The sequence below is a fragment of the Corvus moneduloides genome, chromosome 4 (assembly GCF_009650955.1).
Source record: "Corvus moneduloides isolate bCorMon1 chromosome 4, bCorMon1.pri, whole genome shotgun sequence".
NCBI classification, from domain to species: domain Eukaryota; kingdom Metazoa; phylum Chordata; class Aves; order Passeriformes; family Corvidae; genus Corvus; species Corvus moneduloides.
The window spans coordinates 68,324,066-68,345,531 of record NC_045479.1 but is presented as its reverse complement, the minus strand read 5'-3'; the positions used below and the strand labels follow the sequence as shown (position 1 = coordinate 68,345,531).

General features: G+C 44.2%; 1 protein-coding gene and 1 long non-coding RNA gene across 4 annotated transcripts; one reads left to right on the top strand and one right to left on the bottom strand.

The window, feature by feature from the left end:
* The first annotated feature begins 1,282 nt into the window (after positions 1-1,282).
* Positions 1,283-18,095, top strand: MCM10 (minichromosome maintenance 10 replication initiation factor). Of its 3 annotated transcripts, none has more exons than XM_032106623.1 (20): positions 1,283-1,339; positions 2,152-2,210; positions 3,010-3,330; positions 4,112-4,216; positions 4,794-4,928; positions 5,130-5,304; positions 5,991-6,156; positions 6,670-6,837; positions 8,215-8,331; positions 9,389-9,588; positions 10,491-10,591; positions 11,606-11,707; positions 11,798-11,915; positions 12,272-12,500; positions 13,319-13,478; positions 14,140-14,258; positions 15,141-15,254; positions 16,014-16,159; positions 16,371-16,413; positions 16,762-18,095. In XM_032106623.1, the coding sequence occupies exons 2-20, from the start codon at positions 2,204-2,206 to the stop codon at positions 16,843-16,845; spliced, it is 2,610 nt and encodes an 869-aa protein (XP_031962514.1). In that variant the 5' UTR covers positions 1,283-1,339; positions 2,152-2,203; the 3' UTR covers positions 16,846-18,095. The 3 variants fall into 3 exon arrangements, with proteins under 3 accessions (XP_031962514.1, XP_031962515.1, XP_031962516.1); XM_032106624.1 differs by having other exon boundaries at positions 1,312-1,330; XM_032106625.1 differs by lacking the exon at positions 1,283-1,339 and adding an exon at positions 1,498-1,635.
* Positions 17,471-21,131, bottom strand: LOC116442939. The gene is made up of 2 exons (XR_004239699.1): positions 18,242-21,131; positions 17,471-17,869 (listed from the first exon to the last, which is right to left on the bottom strand). It is a non-coding gene; the product is annotated as an uncharacterized LOC116442939 (long non-coding RNA).
* Between the last annotated feature and the right edge of the window lie 335 nt (positions 21,132-21,466).

Genomic DNA, 21,466 nt, shown 5'->3' with positions numbered 1-21,466 from the left:
GCTTTTAATTGTTTCCTTGTGACACTAGGATTTATGGGCTTTTTTGACCCTGAATCCAATTTTATTATGGGAGCTTTGTGACAGTTATGGATTCTGCAATGGTCAAAATCTGATGGAAATTCTACTAGGCCAGAAGCAAACTAACAGAATGATAATAGAGCTGATTTCATCTGAGAAGTATTAACCTTAATGAAAACACAGAAAATCAGTGTGAAAGGCCGAAGAAGGAATAACTTACACATTCATCAAGTCGAAATAAATAATTTGAGGAGGTTTCAGAGAGAAGAGATCTTAGCACAGGAATACTGAGAGGAAAACATGGGCATTAGGTGAAGTAGGTCTTGTTAGAAAGATAAGAGTAGGTCTAATAGTACAAATCAGGAGGGGCAAGGAACTCCAAAGAGTAAAGCCACAATACACTGAAACCTGTTCATGCTACAGGGACGATTATTTTTCTGTTGTCATTAGTAACTGCAGTGCAGCAATGAGCTTGAACATCCTCAGAAATATTTTTCACAGAAGTATTTATAGTTGTACCAAAGAAATACTGAACCAAACTACAAAATTCTGTCCACTGCCTGTGACAATAACTGGGATTGAATTTGCTGGTGTAACACAAGCGTTGACATTATTTAGGTTATCCAGATGGGGACAGCACCTACTGTGACCCCTCCCTGAGGCCACTACGCCCAGACACGGGCAACTCTGAAGCTAAATGAGCTTACCCAGAGCCTGTATCAGGAATAATGTGTCCAGCAGGACCAGGGATGTGATTCTTCCCACTGTGCTGGGCACTGGTGTGGCCACATCTTGAATCCTGTGTCCAGTTCTGGCCCCTCAGTTCAAGAAGGACATTGAGGTGCTGAAGCGTGTCCAGAGATGGGCAACAGAGCTGGTGAAGGGGCTGGAGCCCAAGTCTGATGAGGAACAGCTGGGGGGGCTCAGCCTAGAGAAAAGGAAGCTATGGGGGGACCTTATCACTCTCTACAACTCCCTGACAGGAGGGTGCAGCCAGGTGGGGGTCGGGCTCTGCTCCCAGACAACCAGCGACAGGACGAAAGGATACGGGCTCCAGCTGCACCAGAGAAGGTTTAGGTTGGACGTTGGGAGGAATTTCTTCACAGAAAGGGTGATCCCAACCTCATCAATCAATACCCCGCCATCGCCCGCCCCCTCAGCGGATACCCGCACCCTCCCCTCCGCCCGCCCACAGCCAAGATGGCGCCGGGCAGCGCCACTGCCGCCAGCACGAAAGATGGCGCGTGCGCGCATGCGCGGAGGGGGCGGGGCCGGCCCGAATTCTGGCGGGCAGCTGGAAGCGCGCGCGGCGGTGAGCGGGGTGCGTGAGGGGAGCGGGACACACGGAGCGGGCTCGGGGGATGGAGCCGGGGCCGAGGGGTCGGGGAGCCGCGGGGGAGGGAGCCCCGGGGGTGGTCAGGGTTCCACTGGGTGGCGGAGGCGGCGAACGGAGAGAGGAACCTTGAGGGGAAAAAGCGCGGGGTCCGCGGTGGTCACTGGCCTTGCCTGCTCGTGCGAGTTCTGCAGTTTTGCTGAAAATGAATATTCTGGAGAAAGAGAGAACTATCAAAAGTGGAGTTTATGGGCGAAACAAAAGTCTCTGCAGCAGGAAGATGTGTAAGCACAGTTAGAGTTTGTGACTCATTTGGCCTCAGTGGATATCCCATCTTTCTTATCCAAGCTTCCCTGGGCCATTCATATCCGCCCGTGCGGATTGTTTTTCACGGGGCCATCTCCATGAAACGGAGAAGCTGTGAGAAACGCAGAACGTACGCTTTTGAGAGTAACAACTGTTAGACTTTAGTAACTAGTTAAATTGTAATTGTGGGGCAGGATGGTGAGGTGGAAATGGTTATTTCCATGAGAACATGGTAGGCATTTCTTAAATTCTGTGTCTGTAATGGGCTTTTTTCTAAAAGTAGTGTCCTTATGCTGCAGCGAGTTTAGCATGGGTCAGACTTTTGATGTAGAAAACATATGCGAAGGTTTTAAATTTAGTGGAGTCCTCATCTGCAGCTGTAAGCAAAACCAAGCTGGTGGACTGCAAGTTGTCAAATAAGGAGCCTGGACACAATTTATATTTCTAGACGACTTATATGTACTTTAACAGTATCACTTTTGTTCTCCCCACAGCAGAGGATATTTTGCCTTGAGGGGCTCTTGCAGGAGCCATTCTGGTGAAACCATGGACGGTAAGGGAGAAAATTCTCTTACTTTCAGTAGGAAGCTTGTCTTCTTGTCAGCATGTTAGTTAATAAGCTCAAGTGTTCAGAAAACCTGGTAAGGCTTTTAGCAAAAGAATTTACATTCCACTGAGTTTATTTGCACAGTCCTTTGAGATTGCCTTTTGTCTTCCTTTTCGTCACTTTCCTGTGAAGCTGCTCTGTGCCTTCCCTGGTTTGGTGTTTTCCTCAGTAGCAAGAGCTAAATCACTTTCTTGGTTTGTTCAGAATTTCAGTTTTGTTATGTCTGCCCCACTCCTCTCTCTGTACTTGTCTTTTTCTCTACTATTTGTCCCTTTGTCCCTATTTCTTTGTTCTCTGTGTTTTTCCATGAGCAAACCATATCTGAGAATATGCTTTGTTACCTGCCTTGCATCTCCCTCTTCTCTTTCCATTGGCAAAAGCCACATGGGTGTCTCTGTTGGCTACATCTTTAACGGGCTCCAGGCTTTTCTGTGTAACACCAGCTGCTGTTCAAGGAGCTGCCAGGAGGAAAAAGGAGGGAAAGCCAGTGCTGAGTAGCTGGCAGGTTTTCTGCTGACTTGCCAGCTTGTGTCACAACCTGAGAGCAACCACATTTCCATCTGACCTCACATCAGAATCTGCTCTAGATGCCTTTAGCTAAAGCTGAAGTGGTTTTTTTAAATGCCACTTGCTGCTCTGATTTCAGTTGTCATTAGCTTGGAATCAGCGTGTCTTGGATGTTTTATTCCTTGGGAGCTTTCCTCTAACTGGACAGAAATAACTCTGAGTTTAATTTTTGCTTTAGCTGATGATGACTTGGATTTGTTGGCTTCCCTCCTGGAAGAAAATGAAGCAACTGAGGAGAGGAATTCCCCTGAGGAGGAAGATGCTCCAGAGGATGAGGGGGGAGAACCAGATGAATATGATGAGCTCTTTGATGCAGAAGATGATGCGTCGTACACTGAGGAGGTTGATGCTGAGGACAGCATGACTGATGAGCAGAAGGAGAACCTGGCTACGCTGTTTGGAGATGTAGATGACCTGCTGGAAGAGGAGGAGGCAGAGAAAACTGTCCCCACTTCAGCTCCCAGTCAGGGGAAGGAAAAAACCAATGAAGAATTGCAAGGTTTCTGTAACAGCATGTTTGATCTGTTTTATTGGATATAATCTGTCTCTAGAGAGCTAACAGGCAGGAGGTAGGGCCTGCTGCTTCTTGATGATGTCTGGAGAGGAAATACTAAAGGCATTGTGAAGGTTTCTAAGTTCGGTTTTCAATGCTCAGTGGCCAAACTCACCAAACTTGTTTTACCAAAAGAAAGAGAGAACTTTAGTAAGCCAGAGAGACATAGCTTAGCTGTGCTGAGCAGGATGGGGAAGGTTGCCTGTGTACCTGTGCATTGTCTGATGAAGAGTGATGTTGGCTCAGTGTTTAGGGCATCAGATATCATCCTGGCATCTTTCACCAGCACACCAGTCCCTTCCCCCTCAGGGCTTATTGACAGGAGGTTCTGCCATACCATTCAGTGTGGAAGCAGAGCTGGCCACAGCGTTCCTGTGTCCAGGCCGTGTATTTGATTATATCAGAAGCACTTATTTATTCTAAGGAGTGCAATCAACAGCCATTTAAATTGTCTTATGGTGAGTAGGAAAGTTCTATTCAACATGGGAAGGAACGTACCACAATTAAGTAAAATATTTTTATGAGAGGAGCCAGCTCCAGGCTGTATGGAAAACTTTGCCTTCACTGTGTAGAATCAAGTAAATCTGCATTGCGACTCAAGTCTTCATTTTCTAAGTTTCCATGATGCAGTAAAACTGCCAGACTTCCAGGGATCTCATAAATCCCTATTTGCAATGGCTTCCTGCTGTCTTCATTATTATCCTTTTTCTTCTCCTTTCATTCCTAGCTGAGCTGAGAAAATTGCAAGAACAGATGAAGACATTACAGGAGCAGTTGCAGAAGACTGCTCTTGGGCAGCAATCCAGTTCAGGCCCTGAGAAGAAAACCCCTGGTAATGAGACTAATTAAATGGATTTATGATTTATTGGCTTACCAACATGAATTTATAGGCAGGACAAAATAATCCTGAAGTGGGCACTAAGTAGCAAGGAGCACTGGTGATCTGTGCATTCCCACGCAGGTTGTTTCTTACAGCTACAGATTAAATCAGTTTGGGTCTCTGTATCATGGATTAATTTTACACTGGACAGCTTTCATGACTAAGTGCTCCAGACTCTTCTGAGTGTCCCTTCTTACTGGCAGATGTTGGTACACCCAGTATATGCAGCTGTGTTTGTTGCTCTAGCATGTTGGATGTAGTAATGAAACTTTATGGAAAAATTGCAAAGCAGAGGGATGTTTCTACTTTCCACAGCTGTGATGTTGCAGTGACATCTGAAGTTTTAAATTGTCATGGGGAAGAGTCTTTGGGGCGTTTTCAGCTGTTGCATTCCAGCTGACAACTTGGCTGAAGGGTTTCCATGTGGGGCACTGACTTAGACTTGTTATTGAGGAATTACATAGTTTGGAGCAGTACTTAGTCTGAGTCCGGATCCCGAGGTCTCACAGTTTTTTGTTTCCTTGGCCAGGTAAATCTCTCTGTCCACTCTTAAAGGAAAGGAAAGTTCAGAAGCTGCAAGAGTCACCAAGCTTCTCAGCCCAGCTGGGCAATCCTTTACTGCCAGCCAAGCAAGGAATGCAGAAATCAAAAGCATCCTCAGCAGGTACCATTTTCAGTCTGCCTTTCACTGAAACACACCAAGCTTCTGTCAAAAGCTTATAGTTCCCAGCAGTGGTGTGGACACATCCAGGACAGTGTTATACTACTCAGTACACCAGGAGTGGTCTGATCACAGTGGCAGAGATCTTATTAATTATTGTATTCTTTGTAATGGGAACTATACCCTTTTCTTTTTCTGCTAAAGAGAACAAGATTCCTCCTCCACGGCAAATCCTCAGTCTGGCGTTCCAGCCTCTCCAGTCTGCTGTAGGGAACACACCCAGTAAGGTGACCAGAGAGAAGATTTCTCTTGTGCCTGCATGCTCCAGTGTAACCACTCAGCCAGTGTCTGTGGAAGCCTTCTCAGGACTGAGATTAAGGTCAGCAGCCCAACTCTGAACTCTGTCTGGGGACAACCCCTCCAGTAATGGCAGAGAAAACACAATGTATATGTGTGGTTTGACCATGTCTGATTAGTCACTTGTCATCAGGGGATGTAACACAAAGCCACAGCAATGGCTGGTTGATCAGTAATTAGGTAACACTGACTTTTGGCTTTTCACCTCTGCTCTTTTCTAATAAAAGCTCTAATTTTATTAGCGCTGCCTTCTCTGGGATATCCTCAGTGGTGGAGCAGGGAAGCAGTAGCTATGTGCAAAGCCCAGCTGAGCTCCAGTTGAGACAGTTTTTGCTCCACACAGAAGCCTCAGGAGCCACTCACCATCCCTATACTCAGTGTGGCCACAAGAGGACTCTGAATCCTCACAGTGTCCTCACCAGAACCTGTACTGTATTCCCAGCTCAGTCAGCCATTCTTGGTTAGTCTGAAATGAGCAGAGTTAATGCAGGCTTGGAGCTGAGTTGCAGTGCAGCTCTTTGGACAAAAACCAGTGTCATCAGTAGCTTTCTCATATGGGGGGTTTTGTTTCAAGTGACCTCAGGGTGAAGTAAGGCACAGAGGTGTTTTGCAGCAAGATGCAGTGTCCCCACGAAAGTGCTGGTTGGTTTTGATTGTCCATTTGTGTCTATGAATGTGTCCTCTTTTACCTGCTTTCACTGGATCTAGAAAACCCCGGGTGTCTTCAGCCGAAATGGACAGGAAAATGGCTAACAGGAAGCTCATCCGACTGTCTCAGCTGAAGAACAAACTTGCTACTGAAAATCTGGAGGAAATAGACTGGGTAACATTTGGAGTCATAGTGAAGAAGGTCACTCCTCAGAGCGCAAATAATGTAAGTAACTTCATTGTATCCCTTGCTCAGTTCGAGTGAATTGCTAGTGGTCTTGCCTGAGAAACTTTCCTAGGTCTTCAACTTAATCAGCCAGCTCCATGTAGTTAATGAAAAACTTCTTTATTAAAGATCTTGGCTTGTCTGGTTTCATCTAGTATTGTACATGTCCTATAGAAAGTCATTGATGAAACAGATCTGGATGTGCTGTGGTTTTGTGCGTTCAGTGGGGTGAAAACTTCTATTCAACAAGCAAGTGTGCTGCCCAGCTTTAATGCCAGAAAGTTTGGTGGTAGCAGTACTGTTGCGCTGTTTTGGCCTTTAAGAACCCCAGGACCGGCAGCATGGGCTGGAGATACTGTATCTAACCTCTACTGAGGTTACAAAGTGTGTTTTTCTAAATCAATATACCTTAAAGGGGGTGAAATCAGAATAGCTCCTCGAAAGAAACAACCAGAGAGGATGCGGTCAGTGTCACTGCAGCAAAGCTGAAAGGAAAGGGAATGTCTGTTCCAGGGCAGGACCTTCAGCATCTGGCGGCTGAACGACCTGCGGGACCTCAATGAGTGCGTCTCTCTTTTCCTGTTTGGTGAAGTCCACAAGGAGCACTGGAAGACCGACCAAGGCACAGTCATTGGCCTGCTCAATGCCAACCCTATGAAACCTAAAGAAGGCTCAGACGAGGTGAGAGGATTTTTCATTCAGCTGTAGATAAAAACCTATAGCTGAACCTTTCCTTGTTTAGCTGAGATTTAGCTTTATAACACATCTTAAGGTTGAAATTGCAGCAGTCTGCCCAACAGTTTGAATTGCATTCAGGTAGTTGCATGGTGTGTATTTGCTCCTGGCCTCCTGGAAAACTGAACTTCAAGAAGTCCTATTAAGCATTTAAACACAGAGTTTATTCCAGTGTTTAACCTGCTCCAGGTAGCACTTGGCTCCTCCACAAATACAGGGAGTGTATTTTCATTTCAGTTTATTCAGCTACTTCAGTGCAACCCCTATTTCAGGCTAGAGGTCTTTCAAAGCTGAAAAATGTGGAGAAGCTCATTTCTCCCTTCTAATTCAAGCATGAGATACAATTGCAAAATGCTTCTGGTTCAAAAATCACAACTGAGAAGCAGCAATATTTGATTTATTAAACAAATAATGTATTATGTAAATATATGTTGGTTGATACATAGTAGTTCACTTGTTTAATTATTTATAAATGCAGAACATGATGAATTACTTCTCTGCATCAAAACATTTAAGACACCTTCATTTTGCTAATAAATTAATATATTTTTAATTGCACTGGAATGGAACCTGTTTCCAATTACTTCTTTCAAGGGGAGTTTCAGGCTAGTAGCTGATCGTGTAGTGGTCTGCATTTTAAATTCTCCAAATAGAAAAATTAAGGATCTCATTAATTGTCTTTTAAGCTATGTAATTGCTTAAATTAGCATGAATAAGCAGTGGATAGTCCCGTTGGTGAGCAGAAAGGCAAACCACATTTAATAGGAGGGCTGAATTTAACTGTCAAGAATGGCTCTTCTTAGCTAAAATGTTCACATTTATTACTACATTAAAACTGACTTCTGAAATCGTCCCTTGGCTATAGACATGGTTCCTGGTGTATTTGGTTGTGTGAAGCAGATGCTCTTCTTGCACAGGACTCAGTTTTGACTGCACCAAGACATTTGGAGAGGGACAGAGAGTCCTGTTACAGCTCTTCCTCCCATCCCCTGCTGGATGTGGAGGTTATGATGGCATCAGAGCCAAGCAGCTGTACAGGACCATTTACAGCAGAATTAGATCTGCCTTAGGTGTTTTTTGGTTTCCTGAGGCTCTGAGCATAGAACTCAAATGTCTTTCATCTCTTTGTGAGAAATAAATTCACTTTTTTCTTTTTAACTGAGCCATTTCTCAATCTGAACAGGACATGTGGCTTTCTTAAGCTAGGCCTGCATTTTAAGACTATGCTGTTAGTACCAGAGGTACTGAATCAGATCATACATACCAGTGACATCTAGAAAGAGGCCCATCCAGGCCTTAAGGTGTGTTCTGATTTCTGTCTAGGTGTGTTTGTCTGTTGACCATCCCCAGAAGATCCTCCTCATGGGAGAAGCTCTGGATATGGGCACCTGCAAAGCCAGGAAGAAGAATGGTGATCCTTGTGCACAGATTGTGAATCTGGTTTGTATCTCAGTAGTCAGGGCGTTCCTAAACTGTTGGTGAAAATCTGGGTGCTGATTTTGTACTGATACTCTGACTTTTGTTTCTGGGTCTTGACTTGCAACTAAACTAAAGTGGGTGGAGAAAGTGAGAAATGAAACCCAGAGGAGCTGTTTCTGTGCTGTCACTGTGCAGCAGCAGGGGATTTCCCTAAATCCAAGGCTGGTGCTGCAGTGAAAGGAAATGGCCTTGACCCATGATTGCCACACCCTTTTGCTCTCCTTTGCTCCAGTGCAAGCTTCCATGCACTGCACTAGAGAACTCATCCAGAGAAAAAACCAGGAGATTTTTTGGGGGGGAATGGCTGTTTTTTAGAATGGTTTTAACCCAATGAGCTCCCTGGTCTAGTGTGCCTGCAAGCTGTTTAGAATACTTGTTCCTGAATGTGGGGCACTGGAGATGAGAGAAAAAGGTGTCGGGATCCTTCTTTTAGGACATTACTAACTTGTACTAGTTTAAAGGACTCGTGGATTACGTTACTTCATGGCTATGGTGATGCTGTCATACCTGAAAGGAACCCTGTCTCAGTCAGAAGGGCTGTAGTTAGTAGGGTATCACTTAGAAGGAGGAGAAAAAATGAAGGAATGAAGAACTGGCAAGGAGCTGAAAGTGTGTGAAGTGGGAGGAAGACAAATACAGAAGGTACCTGTAGCCAGTCAAGGCTGTGCTTGCAGACCCAGTCCAGGAGGAGGCTCTGCATACAGTACATAAAATTGAGTACAGTCAAGAATACAGAATGTGGGCAAGAGGTCCTGGGTGGGATATGAGATGACTTCAAGGAATAGCCTTAAAATTCTTGGATGCACAAGGTTGTTTCCAGTGATTAGTATAGGCAGTTTTAGCTTTTTTTTTTGATTGCTCAAGTGTGGGCATATTTTTGCTTAGTTGGCCAAATGCTGGAGTACCACAGTAGAGATGTTACTTCAGTTTAGCTGTAGAAGGATGCATGTGGGTGAGAGGAATGAAGTAAATTGTAATTGCTGGTGTTCTGTAACAGGCTTCTCCCATTTCTTTTCAGAATGACTGTGAATATTGTCAGTATCACATACAATCCCAGTACAAGAAGCTCAGCTCGAAGCGGGCAGAGCTGCAGTCCACCTTTTCTGGTGGCCGCATTCCTAAAAAATTCGGTCGGAAAAATCCCACTTTGAAGGAGAGGCTGTGTCAGGATGGGTTTTACTATGGAGGAGTCTCTTCAGCAGCATATGCAGCCTCAGTGTAAGATAAACCATTTATTTCCCTTGCTTTTGAACAGAATTTCCCTTACGTGTGCAAGGGAGCCTGAAGCTGTATCTAAGGGAGTCTATTCAGTTAGAGATCCCTTTGCCTTGACTACATTCACCAAGTAGAAATAAATGCCCCACCTTTGGCACGATCCTACTGTCCACATGGGGTAACAGAGCTGCTGTTTGATAGGAAAATTTTAAGTTGGTAGTAAGATGTGGTAAGGAGTGTTTTTACCTCTACCATATTACTGTGGTGTGAAGCCAGGGAGCTTTGTGTTTCAGTAGGTTAATAAACTTTGAGATCATGAGATCCCAAGCATTCAAGTCTCCAAGACTGTAACTGTACTTTGTTATGGCTCACTGCATTTAATCCCAGAATCAGTGTATTCTGTATTTCCTCATGTCTTCCTTGGCTGAAATAATAGTGTCACTATGGGTTAATGAGGAAACAGGAGTGACCAAGATCAGTATGCATCTCATAGGTCCTTTATCCAAATCCCATGAAGACTGCTGTGCAAAGATGAGTCACAGCTGGATCCAGCTGTGCTTGGACACAGCTTTTATTCCTTTACCAGTGCCCTCTGATTGATACGTGGTGTGACTCCCCAGTAATGAAGCAATTCCAATCCTGGAACTACCTGTGAACAAAGTTATAATCTATGTTTAGTTTTCCTTTAATGCATAAGAAATACATATCTCAACAAAGCGAGAAATGGGAGATCCTAAACATTATGCTGGAATTTAGGTTTAGATTCTCATCCTTCCCAAAAGCAGACAGATGGCCCTTTGGGGTGGCTGGAGTTTTGTTGTAGCACTGGGCTGGTATAAAGGCTTCCTCTCCTTGCTCCAAGCATGGGAATACTCTGATATTCTGGATTTGTTTCCTCTTTCTAGTGCAGCAGCTGCTGTGCCGAAAAGGAAGATTCAAACCACTCTCTCCAACCTGGTCGTGAGAGGAACTGATGCAATTGTCCAGGAAACCAGGCAGAAAATTGGTACCCAATTACCCAAGTAGTCTCTTCACTCTTTAGATGTTTCCAGCTCGATGTCTAGAGGTGTCCCAGGGCCTTCTACTCACTGAATGAACCTGGCAGTCACTTTGCTGCAGAAGTGGTCATTTGCAGGCAGCTTTCTCAGTTGGTCAAAACTCCTCTTCCCTCTTGAGATCACAGTTTCAAGGCAAATGTAACTAAGCAACTGTGTAGCTCCATGCATCTTTTTTTTCATCAGTGCCCCTAAATTAAGTCTCCTGTTCTGTATTTGGACAGTGACAGAAGATCTTTGCCAGATTAATGGGAATTGGAGGTTTTAAGAACTTGGAAGCAGAATACTTATTTTATTTGATTAAAATAAATTAGTTCTGTCAACCTTGAAAGCTGCTAAGGAATACTAAGTATAAATCAGTCAGGTCTGCAATGCAGGGGACCTCCTGAGAACCCACCCTGTTTCTAGTGCTTTTCTTTTGTGTCCAAGCATGTTCCTTTTGTAGTCCCTGGGATGTCACTAGTCTTCTTTGCCTCTGTTTTATTTCTGTAAAGCACTTAATATTACACCTTTGTGCTCCTTGGAGAGCAGGTGACAGATTATTCAAACTGTGTTCTAAATGCCACTTAAGTGTCTTACTTACATCTTCCAGTTCCATCAGTTGCCTCCATTTCAGACAACATAGTATATGTCCATAGCAGCTTTTAGCTGCTCTTAATTCTCCAGGGATGAAGTGTGGAGGCTTCAGGACTGTCAAGCATCCTAAAAATGGGAATGGTGGGAGTAACACAGACAGCCAAGGCTGATGAGGAACTGAGTGATGAAGTTTCTGAAGGGGTAGAAATGTCTGTGACAAAGGACAAGACCTTGGGCAACCAAATATAATGTAAAGGTTGGTCTTGCTTTGAGAATGCTCAGGTGACCTGCAACCGTTTCTTCCAACTTAGAAAATTCTACATCTCTAAAGCCAGGCCTGCTTCTCTTCCTCACTCCAAACATGTTGTATTTCTGCCTCTTCCACTCAGGTGCAGCAAAGAGACCCATGCAGTGTTCTGAAGAATTCAGGGAACTGCTGGCACAGCCAACTTTTGGAGCACGAAACCTCTACAAACACTGGACCAAAACAGGTATTGTCCTTTTGCCTAAAGGAAGACCCACTCACTCTACCTCCTTCTGAAAAAAGTGGCTTTTTATTTTGGTTTGTTCTTTTTTCCCAGATACTGAAAAGAAGCAAGGGGCCAATTTCCAGTCTATCTCTGCTTCAGCATTGCTCAAGCAACAGAAACAGAAGTTGCTGGAGGCCAGAAAAAAGAGATCTGAAGAGATTCAGAGGCGGTAAGACACACTGGCTTGCACAGGAAGGGTTCTGTTATTGTAGCCCTAAGAATAACTGTGTTTTCACTTCTTACTTCCCAGCTTTGTGTGATGCCTCTCTGATTTTAGCTTTGACAACGATGGTCAAAGTCACTCCTTCTGGTGACTTCTTCAAGTCACTTTTGATTTCAGCAACCCAGTGACTTCTTACCAGTCTTGTTTTCCTTTCCTGAATGCCCAAATTGCTGTATGTTTCTTGTAGTAATTAAAGGCCAAATAGTGAAAAATCATAGCCTGCATCCCCTCATATTTGTTTCTTAAACCTTTCTTTCTCTGACTTGTGTCCCTAATTGAATGAATTATTCTTGTCTTACAAGGTTTCTCCAGAGCACAGGTACAGCCAGCACTCCTGCTCTCCCATCCTCCTCCAGACAGACTTCCCTCCATTCCCCAGTGCCTGGGGCGGAGTTTCCCAAAGCTGCAAAAATGTCAACTCCTCAAAGGCCCAAGCTAGGTACAGGCTTCTCAGAAGGAGAAGATATCCTCTTCTTTGACAAGTCTCCACCTCCAAGGCCAAAGCTAGACAGCTTGGCAGAAGCCAAAAAGGTACCAGCTCTTTGGATCTTTCAAGTATTAAAGAGAGGTTAAGGGAAATTTGGTTTGGTAGAAGAGGAGTATTTGGTCAGATATGGCCCAGCTCAGTTCTGGTGTTAGTGAAGTTTGTGATTTGTGGGATCACACTGGCCTATATTCCAGCACACAGGAAACCTGTGTTAGTGCCAAAGTCCATGCCTTTAGTCAATCCCTTGAGGTAAGGGATTTGTGCTGAAAACCCCTAGAATGCTAAATTCTGCTGTTCTTTGGCATTGCTAGTGCAGTGTATTGCAGGTGTTTTCTGTTTGATGGATAGGTAAGTAACTGGTTTAACTGCGTTGTGTCATGAGTCTGGATAATTTTGTTTTCTAGGCAAAACAGAATGCATCTTTTTTTGGCAAAAATATGTTCATTTGTTTGTCAAAGAAACTTTTCTCTTCCAGCTAGAATGAGGAAGCGTTAGCGTTCTGGGAGTATAAGAAGGAATAGTTGTAAGCAATTTTCTATTCATTGCAAATTATTAGCAATTTATGTGGAAATCTCAAGTGATTTGATTTCTCTGAAAAACAGATAAAGCACAGCTGCAGAGATACCAGGCCTGGTAACACCCATGGAGGAATGATTTTATGATTTGGGAAGTCACAAGAGGTTGGGTGATGTGGTGAATTAGATGTATGGCAGAGCTGGGAATTTAGCTGGGCTTCTCTCCATGCTCAGGCCAATGGATGTTCTCTCTTCCAGTTGACAGCCTTCCTCTGCTACTTCTGGAAGTAGGAGCATGGGAGCCAGACAGGTCACCAACATTTCCCCTGCTCTTTCCTGTTTTCTAGCTGGCTGCAATACAGCGACTACGAGCAAAAGGCCAGATTCTTCCTAAAACAGACCCGAACAGTGTCAAGAGGAAACGGACTGATGTCGAGGATGTCCTAGAAATAGTTGAAAGAGTTGAGAAAAATGTTGCTCAGCCACAAGGTGCAGAAGCAGACAATGGTATGTACTGTTAGCTTCTAGAATAGAAAAAATGTGCTTCTGTCCTACTGAACGGAGCAGTAGTTGCTGGGTTAAGGACTTAATTGCTGTGCTAAAGCGAGGCCAAATTAGGTCTCTTTGGGACTTCAAGGGTTTGCTGGAAAGACTAAAAAAATCTCTAACCCTGTGGAGAAAGTGTGAGATGTAATCTCTGATAGCTCCCTGTGCTCATCTCTGTTCCCTTTCTTCTGGAACTTGAGCATCTGCAGTGCATGGCTGACTTCACCAAGGGAAACCAAGAACTAATCCCACCAGGGAAGGTATCTGAATTTTTTGTGGGAACTTGAGTTTGCCTGCTGGTGATTTACTGTGTGATCTTGGATGAATTGTTTAATTCCCTTTAAAGTTTCTTCATCAGTCAGTGACGGAACACTGCTTGCACTCCTGGGAGTAATGTGAAAATTTGTAGTACAGTGCTTTGAGAGAAGATACAATGTTATTTTAAAAAAACACTTTTTCTGAAGCCATATTTGAGCTTGTTTTCATGTTCCCTAACTATGAAAGGCTGCTGTTTGACCTGAACATCTGCCTGAGAGACCTGAGACTTCCAAAATCTCATGCAGTGATTAAGTTTAGGCATCACAGCCTTGTTTTGTAGGACTGAACCTTTTTGTCTCCCTAGAAATGGATGAACTGGAACCTGCCCAAAAGAAGCAGCGCCAGCAGCTGGCCTATCTGGAGTCAGAAGAGTTCCAGAAAATTCTGAAGGCCAAGTCCAAGCACACAGATGTCCTGAAAGAGGTATGGCCTCCATCCAGCTGTGACTGAGGTCTTAGAACTAGGGAGCTGACTGGACTCCTCATTATTTCAGCAAGAAGCAGGCACCCAAACATGTCATGGGCTCCAGATTGCCCCAAGGAGTAGGGCTGGGTGTCTCTGGGCACACAGGGCACAATGCCTGCAAGTCAGCACTGTTGCCATAGCCATGATAAGGTCAAGTTGCCAGCTGCCATCAGATTTTTCTGTTGTGTTTGGAAGAATCAGTGACGTTTCCTCGATTGGTGGATAATCAAAGAAATCCCTCTGCCTTAAAATCAAATGAGATGCGTGCCTATTTTGTCCTTCATTACTTGGCCACATAAAGCCAGCTTCCACCTTCATCTGTGACTCATGTCAGCTGTGAAATGCCAGCAGGTGCCCTGAAGAGCTGAGAGGTTGAATTTCTGACACTGAGGTCTCTGCTAAGCACATTCCCAGGGTTACAGCACCCTCCAATGGCATAGGGCTCGTCTTGGACGCTTATTGGCATGAAGTCATAATTGTTTTAAGATCTTCTGGGGAGTAATATTTTGGCTAAGAACCTACTCCATTAATTACTTTAATTACATTACATCTGCCTATCTGACTTCTCTCTGCACTGTCCTTGTGGGTTATGTGCTTATTTCAGTACTTCCTGCTGTTGTTAAACCTTCCCACTCAAACATCTCAAAGGTGGCTCGTTTCAGTGCTGGTGAACTGCAGCACGTGTACAATACGGATTGTTTGAAGCAAGAGAGATGTGGTCTTTCTCTGCTCCCAGACTGGAGTCTGCTTCAAACAGGCCTGGTAATTTACCCTAAAGCCATTTATGGAGTGGCTTCTCCCCTCTTTGTGTCCTCACAACCCCTTTTGTGTGCCCCACAGGCTGAGGCTGAACTGCAGGAGCAATACTTTCAGCCACTGGTGAAAAAGGAAGAACTGGAAGAGAAGATGAGGAACATTAAAGCAGTGAAATGCCGAGTTGTGACATGTAAAACGGTGAGTGAAGGGGAGCCAAGGTAACAGCAGGGGAGTGGAACATGGATTCTACAAAATGGTGCTGGACTATCCTGCAGACTCCCGTCTGTCACTCTCTTGGCTGTGGTCCAGTGCAGGGATTGATGGAGACAGTTTTGTCCCTGATGCCTGTTGCTGAGAGCAGCCTGTGCACAGAGTGACTGAGACATGGCAAGGCAGGCTTTAGTGCTGTGCTGTACATCTCAACTCAGTGCTTGTGCCAGTGGTTCCGTGGGTATTGCTGTCCTGAATTTCTCAGTTTTTTCCATGAAGTGCTTTGTACCAGGACTCTTAGTTCGTCATATTTTGTGACAAAATAAGCAAAGTCCTTGAAAACATTAGCCCTGGGTGGGAATCCTCTATCTGCATTTCCAGGGACTTTGCCATCAGGAAGATGGGTGGAGCTTTATGACTGTCCCAAATGTACTGAGAGGAAGGGAAGCATTACCTCCTACTTTCAAAGTTTCAGCCCCTGCTGAACTTTCCCTCTTGCTGCCTTCCCTACCTGTTTTGGGATTGCACAGGGGTACACTTGTGCCTTGTGAAGTGGTGGGAGCAGGACCACAGGGTGGTGGCAAGGGGAGGATGGCACTAGAAGGAGCAGCGGCAAAGTCTAGGGCTGTGATCCAACCGCTGGGCTCCTCAGAATGGGAGAGGACAGGGATGCTTTCCTCTGAACATTCAGCTGTTGCCAGCCCTCAGAACAGGTCTTACATGCTCTCTCTCTCTCCTCCCTGACAGTGTAATTACACCTATTTCAAGCCTCTGGAGACCTGTGTGCAGGATAACCACGACTACCTCTGGCATGATGCCATCAAGAGATTTTTCAAATGTCCTTGTGGAAGTAGAGCTATTTCCCTTGACAGGCTCCCAAAAAAGCCCTGCAGGTAAGAAATGAGCCTCATGAAACAGTAACTGGGACTTTAGTATTGTCCCTTCACAAGTCACTTGTTGTGAGTCACATAACCATGCCCTAAAAGGGGAATGTTAGCCCTTGTGCCAAGGAGCATGGGCTGGGTGTGGGGCTGCTTTAGGATCCCCTCACACTGTGCAGCAAACACACCACAGTGGTCCTTACCTGCCATCTTCATCTTTCAGTAACTGTGGCCTCTTCAAGTGGGAGCGAGATGGGATGCTAAAGGTAAGTGTGAGCCAGCAGTTTCTGAGCACCTCAGCACTCCGGCTGCTTCCCGTGGTGCTTTTGTCCCCCTCTTTGGTTCTGTGCCCTTATGAGCTCCCAGCAAAGCCAAGCAGCTCTGTATTTTGTCAGGTGCCTACAGGCTGTGTTTTAATGGACTTCCACTTTTTTATTTAATCGTGGAGAAATGGCTTTTGAACAAAGCTGTAAAAATTTAGAATGTCAAGATCCCTAGAGGGTCTGTTCATATTTTATCGGGTAATTTATCCCTACCACAACTTCTGTCAGATAAGTGTTTGGGAGACACCTACCACACGTTTAACTTCTTTTCTCCATGGTTCATGTTTCCAGGAGAAAAAGGGTCCAAAGATTGGTGGAGAAACGCTTTTACCAAGAGGAGAGGAACAACCAAAATTTCTCAATAGTCTTAAGTGACCTGGAGTTGATTTTTTTCACAACGTAAGGATGGATTTCTGTGTCTGAAACACACATTTATATTGGACTGCCAAGAAGATTGAGGTTTTAGGGATGAATCAGTAGGGGAGTCAGTTTTTGATGGAAAGGACATCTGCCAGGTGTCCACCGGGCCACTGCATGGATATTGAACTTTGGGGTTTTTTTTTTCAATTTGACTGAAAAAGGCTCCATGTGAAATGCACACTCATGCCTGTTCTTTCCAACTAACAACACAAGAGTGACCTCACCAGACTTTTAAGTGACAAAACATCATGAATGGGAATGACTGTAGATTCCATAAGCACTTACGAAATTTACTGTGATGGGTTCATGCCAACCTGTCAGGTTCTTCAGCTCTTGGACAAAAAGGGGTGTGAGAGGGTTGTAGGCAGAGAGCATTCTCCATTGGCTTCAAAATTACTCACTCTGAAGCCTTAGGAACAGATGTCAAACAGGTGTCCTGAGTTTTTCCTTGGTTTACCTGTTACAAAACCCTTCCATGGCTTTGGCACTGCAAGCCAGCTGTGTTTATGCTGCAAACTCTGAGCTCCTATCTCCCAGCACCATCCACACTACAGTGCTCTTGTGGCTACAGACCTCCAGCTTCCACTTGGAAAAACATTTTAATGAACCTGGTACCATTTTGTGAGTGGTTCTAAAGAGCTGAGTGATTATATGTAGAAGCTTTTACCCTTTTTCTGGCATTTTAAAAAGGAACAGTAGCTGTCTCAGACCAAGCAGGATGAGATCTTCTTCTAAGAGGTGGCTTCTGAGAAATGCTGCCTCCATACAGGCATTTTTCTGAAAGCACATCTGTGTAGGGATGCCTGGGGCCTTTAACCAGCTTTTCCTGGACCTGCCCCTAGCTCATGCCCAGTAGGATCACAGGATTTTTTTAAAGTGCCTAAAACCCCTCTAACCTTAGTGATTCAATCAAAGTGCCACTAAGCATCTCATGTGTCCCAGTGGTCTTGTCGATGCCTCTTGTTTGCTTGCAGAGGGGCTGGAAGAGAAATAAATCATTTGAAGCAACTGGACAGATTCACCTCAGCATTCTTCAGCCCTCATCTCTTACTGGTGCTTTTATTGGTGCAACTTGGCCTGTAGCATTTGGTACCAATTGCTGAGTGGGGTGTCACTGCTAGGGGACAAAATCAGTAACTGTGACATTGCTTGGCAACATCTCGTGGCATTCCTCCTTCAGAATAAAGAGAGTACAGAATAAAACACTCCCTGGGTCTGCATGCTATTTCTCTGCAGAAGAGGATGAGTTGCTTCCTCAACATCTTTCTTTGCCCACAAAAGGACTGGTTTGTGGTCTGTAATTTCAGCTTTTATAGACTTTGCTCATTCAGACTTCACAGGAGTTTCTCACCTGGCGTCCACAAAACCACCATGAAATTCCACGTTGGTATCAGTCTTCAGCCAGCATGTTGAAAGCTTCACACCTTTTCCAGTTCCTGTCTCTTGGGCCCAAGGAAAGGAGATTCTGCAGAAACAAAATTGTCAAAGGAGGGTTAATGCTTTATTTTCATCAATGTCCCCAGGACTGGGATATGTAAGACATGTATCTCTGTGGGAGTGAGAGCAATGCTTGTATGCAAAAATAGGGTAAAGAAACCAAACCAGTCACTTTGCTTAAGCTCTAGCAGTAAACAAGGAGGGGGGAGAGATGGATGTATTGGAAGTCATGTGCCTCACTATTTTTTGAGATTCCTTTCTTGTGCCAGAGATTGCACTACTACCCTGATTCCTGAATACTTGGCTCTAACAAAAGGGAAGCTGGGATCAGGACGGTCACAGCAGCTGGTTTGCCTGGAGCTGTCTCCAAAATGGGTTTGGCCCAAACATCCTGCAGGCCCAGCAGTTACTGGAATTTTTGGGTGACTCTCAGCTGCAGCATCCCGATGTTTTCCTCAGACCCAGCACAGGCCTCTCAGGGTTCGCTGTGGTTATTCAGCCACACAAGCCACAACAGAATTTTTGAACCACAGAAATAATCCAGTGCAGCCACTGATGTTGGTTTTGTTACAGTTTAATCTTTACTTCAAAAATGAAATCCATGTTCTCCATCAGCTATACCAATGACTTCCCATGTAAGCTCATACTGAAACTGATTCACTGGTTGATTTTGCACAGAAAAAGGATATTAAAAATCCTAAACACATAATCACACATGGAATTTTATATTAATATGATTTTACCTAACTATATTATTAATAATCTTACATTAATAGAGTATCAGCCTAAAAGTATATCAAGAGAGACACTAGAAAAAATAAGTAATGCACAACTCATCATAATCTTTGATTACCTAAATTAGCTGTAGCAATCTGATTTTGTAGGTCAGGTTTTCTTTGAAGTCCATCAGCTGTTCAGCCTTGCTGCACCTATTTTGTATTAGCATGAAATGCTTTTGTAATGCAGAATTTGGGGCAAGTTCCTTACACGGGGCAAAAAGCACATGAATCTGGCTCAGAAGCTGATGCTCAGGCACAGGTTTTCCATCCTGGTCTTTAGAGGTCACTTTAAAGATTGATTCTTTTTCCTTGCACTGCCTTTGCCCATTTCTTCCAAACAGCCTGCATTTAAAAACCCCACAAAACAACAACAAACCCAGAAAACACCATCTTTGAATGCAGTGTTTTCTACTTATTCCTGGTATGAGCCAATCTGTTTGGCCATAAAAACACCCATTAACTTATTCACTGTCTCTTCGAAGTCTCAAACAGAAAAGTACAGACACTAAATTAAATTAAAAACTACAAGCTCCAGTGCACAAAACCCTGCTTGGTATAAGCCAAAAGGCTCATTGGATTGATGTGGTGAGCAGAGAAGGCACTCAGATGGGTGTTTTATAAACCATGTCCTCTTCTTGCAAATCCAGTTAGAGAAGAATTGAATAACAGGCTCTCCTACCTAAATACCTGCTGGCACAAGCTCATCCTACCTGGGTTGATTTGCACTGAAAAGATAGCAAAGAACGTGGATGAAGTCAGTTTTGGCAGCCCAGAGGTGGGAATGGTGATGAGTAGAGCTGGAGGAGGAATTTGCAGAGCTCCTGGGCTGATTTCCAGGGATGTGAAGGGGCTGTCTGTGGAGCAAGGGCGCTTCTCCAGTACAGGGAGGCAGCAAGAAGCCTTATCAGCAGAAGGCCAAAATTACTTGTGAGTTACAAGATAAGGTAGTGATTTAAGATTAGCACAAGGTCTGCAGCAGAAGCTGTTTTATATTTTGCATGTCCAAATTCAATTACTTCTTTCTCCAGCTGCTCTTGGATCATGTTCTTGACATCACTGTAGTAGCACTCTAAGCTGGCGAGGTGACAGCTGTGTGAGGACATTGGGCATCACTCACTGCCACTTCGATTACAAATGACTGCGGGAAAAGGATCTCCCGCATCCCAGATCCGCTTATAGAGTCAAATCTACTCTGAAAAAACTGTAATGAAGTTAATTAAACTTCCTTTTCCCCCCCCCCATTTCTCTTGCATAAAGTAAGACTTTGATCTACAGTACTAGAAGCCAAAGCCAGGATTCAAAATCCTTCCTTTGGCACCTCTCCAAGTGTCTTCACATCAAAGCGCTGAGTGTGCAAACGCTGTCAGCAAGGTCAGGAGTCAAGACTAAATCTGACATTTCTGAGCTGTTCGTCTGGAAAATAGCACATAAATTCTAACCAAAAGATCTTCTCCGTGTTTTTTGTCTTTTACCAAGCTCCAGGAACCCTTTGTTTTCAACACGTGAAATGTCAAGGCAAAAAAATGTCTGAAACACTGGGGCTTCATGCAACTACAGATGGCCGAATAATCAGCAAGGTGTCTAATTTTTACATGCTCCTTTTTTAAACTTGGGATACTGCTATAAAAAAAAAATAGTCCAAGGATGGCTAACATGGTTAACCTAAACTGCAGGAACATTAAGTTAGTTGGACAGAAAGTTTTAGATGTAATATCAATTTAGGAGCACACATGTACCTCCAATGTGAACCTGAACATCTACAGCAAACCAAACTATAAGAAACATATCCCACTAATCCAGGGCTAAACTAAAACACATTATTACCAAAATAACTTCAAATATTTTGCTTTTAATTTGATTCAATTCAAGCAACTTTTCTAATAGGATAACTGCTGCTTCACAAAAATACACAGCAAACCAAGTATGTCAACAGCTTCTGCATTTCACTCTCTGAAGGTCCGCCTAATGGATCTAGAAGTTTATTTCTCAGTTATTGCTACAGAGGAGGTATCCAGCAGAGCAAGCACAGCCTGCCCCAGAGGGCAGCTACCAAACAAGGTGTAGGGAGGAGTGAGGATGTTAAGTCTCATCAAGTGGGACAACTGCTGAGTTTAGATGATCTCTGAGGTCTTTGATGGGTTTTTTCTTCTGAAAGAGGGAATTTTAAGCCTAAATCCATAGGCAGAGGTACATAAATTTTTAAAAACAAAGCTAAACTTCCTTTTCTTTCTTAGCTATAGGAAGAGAAATTCAGTCTTGAAACTGGGAATGTGATACGTGTAGCTCTTCTCTTTGGCCACAGCTCCCTCTGCAGTCAAGCTAGCTTCACCAGTGATGCCACACAGGGAAGTCCCTCCATG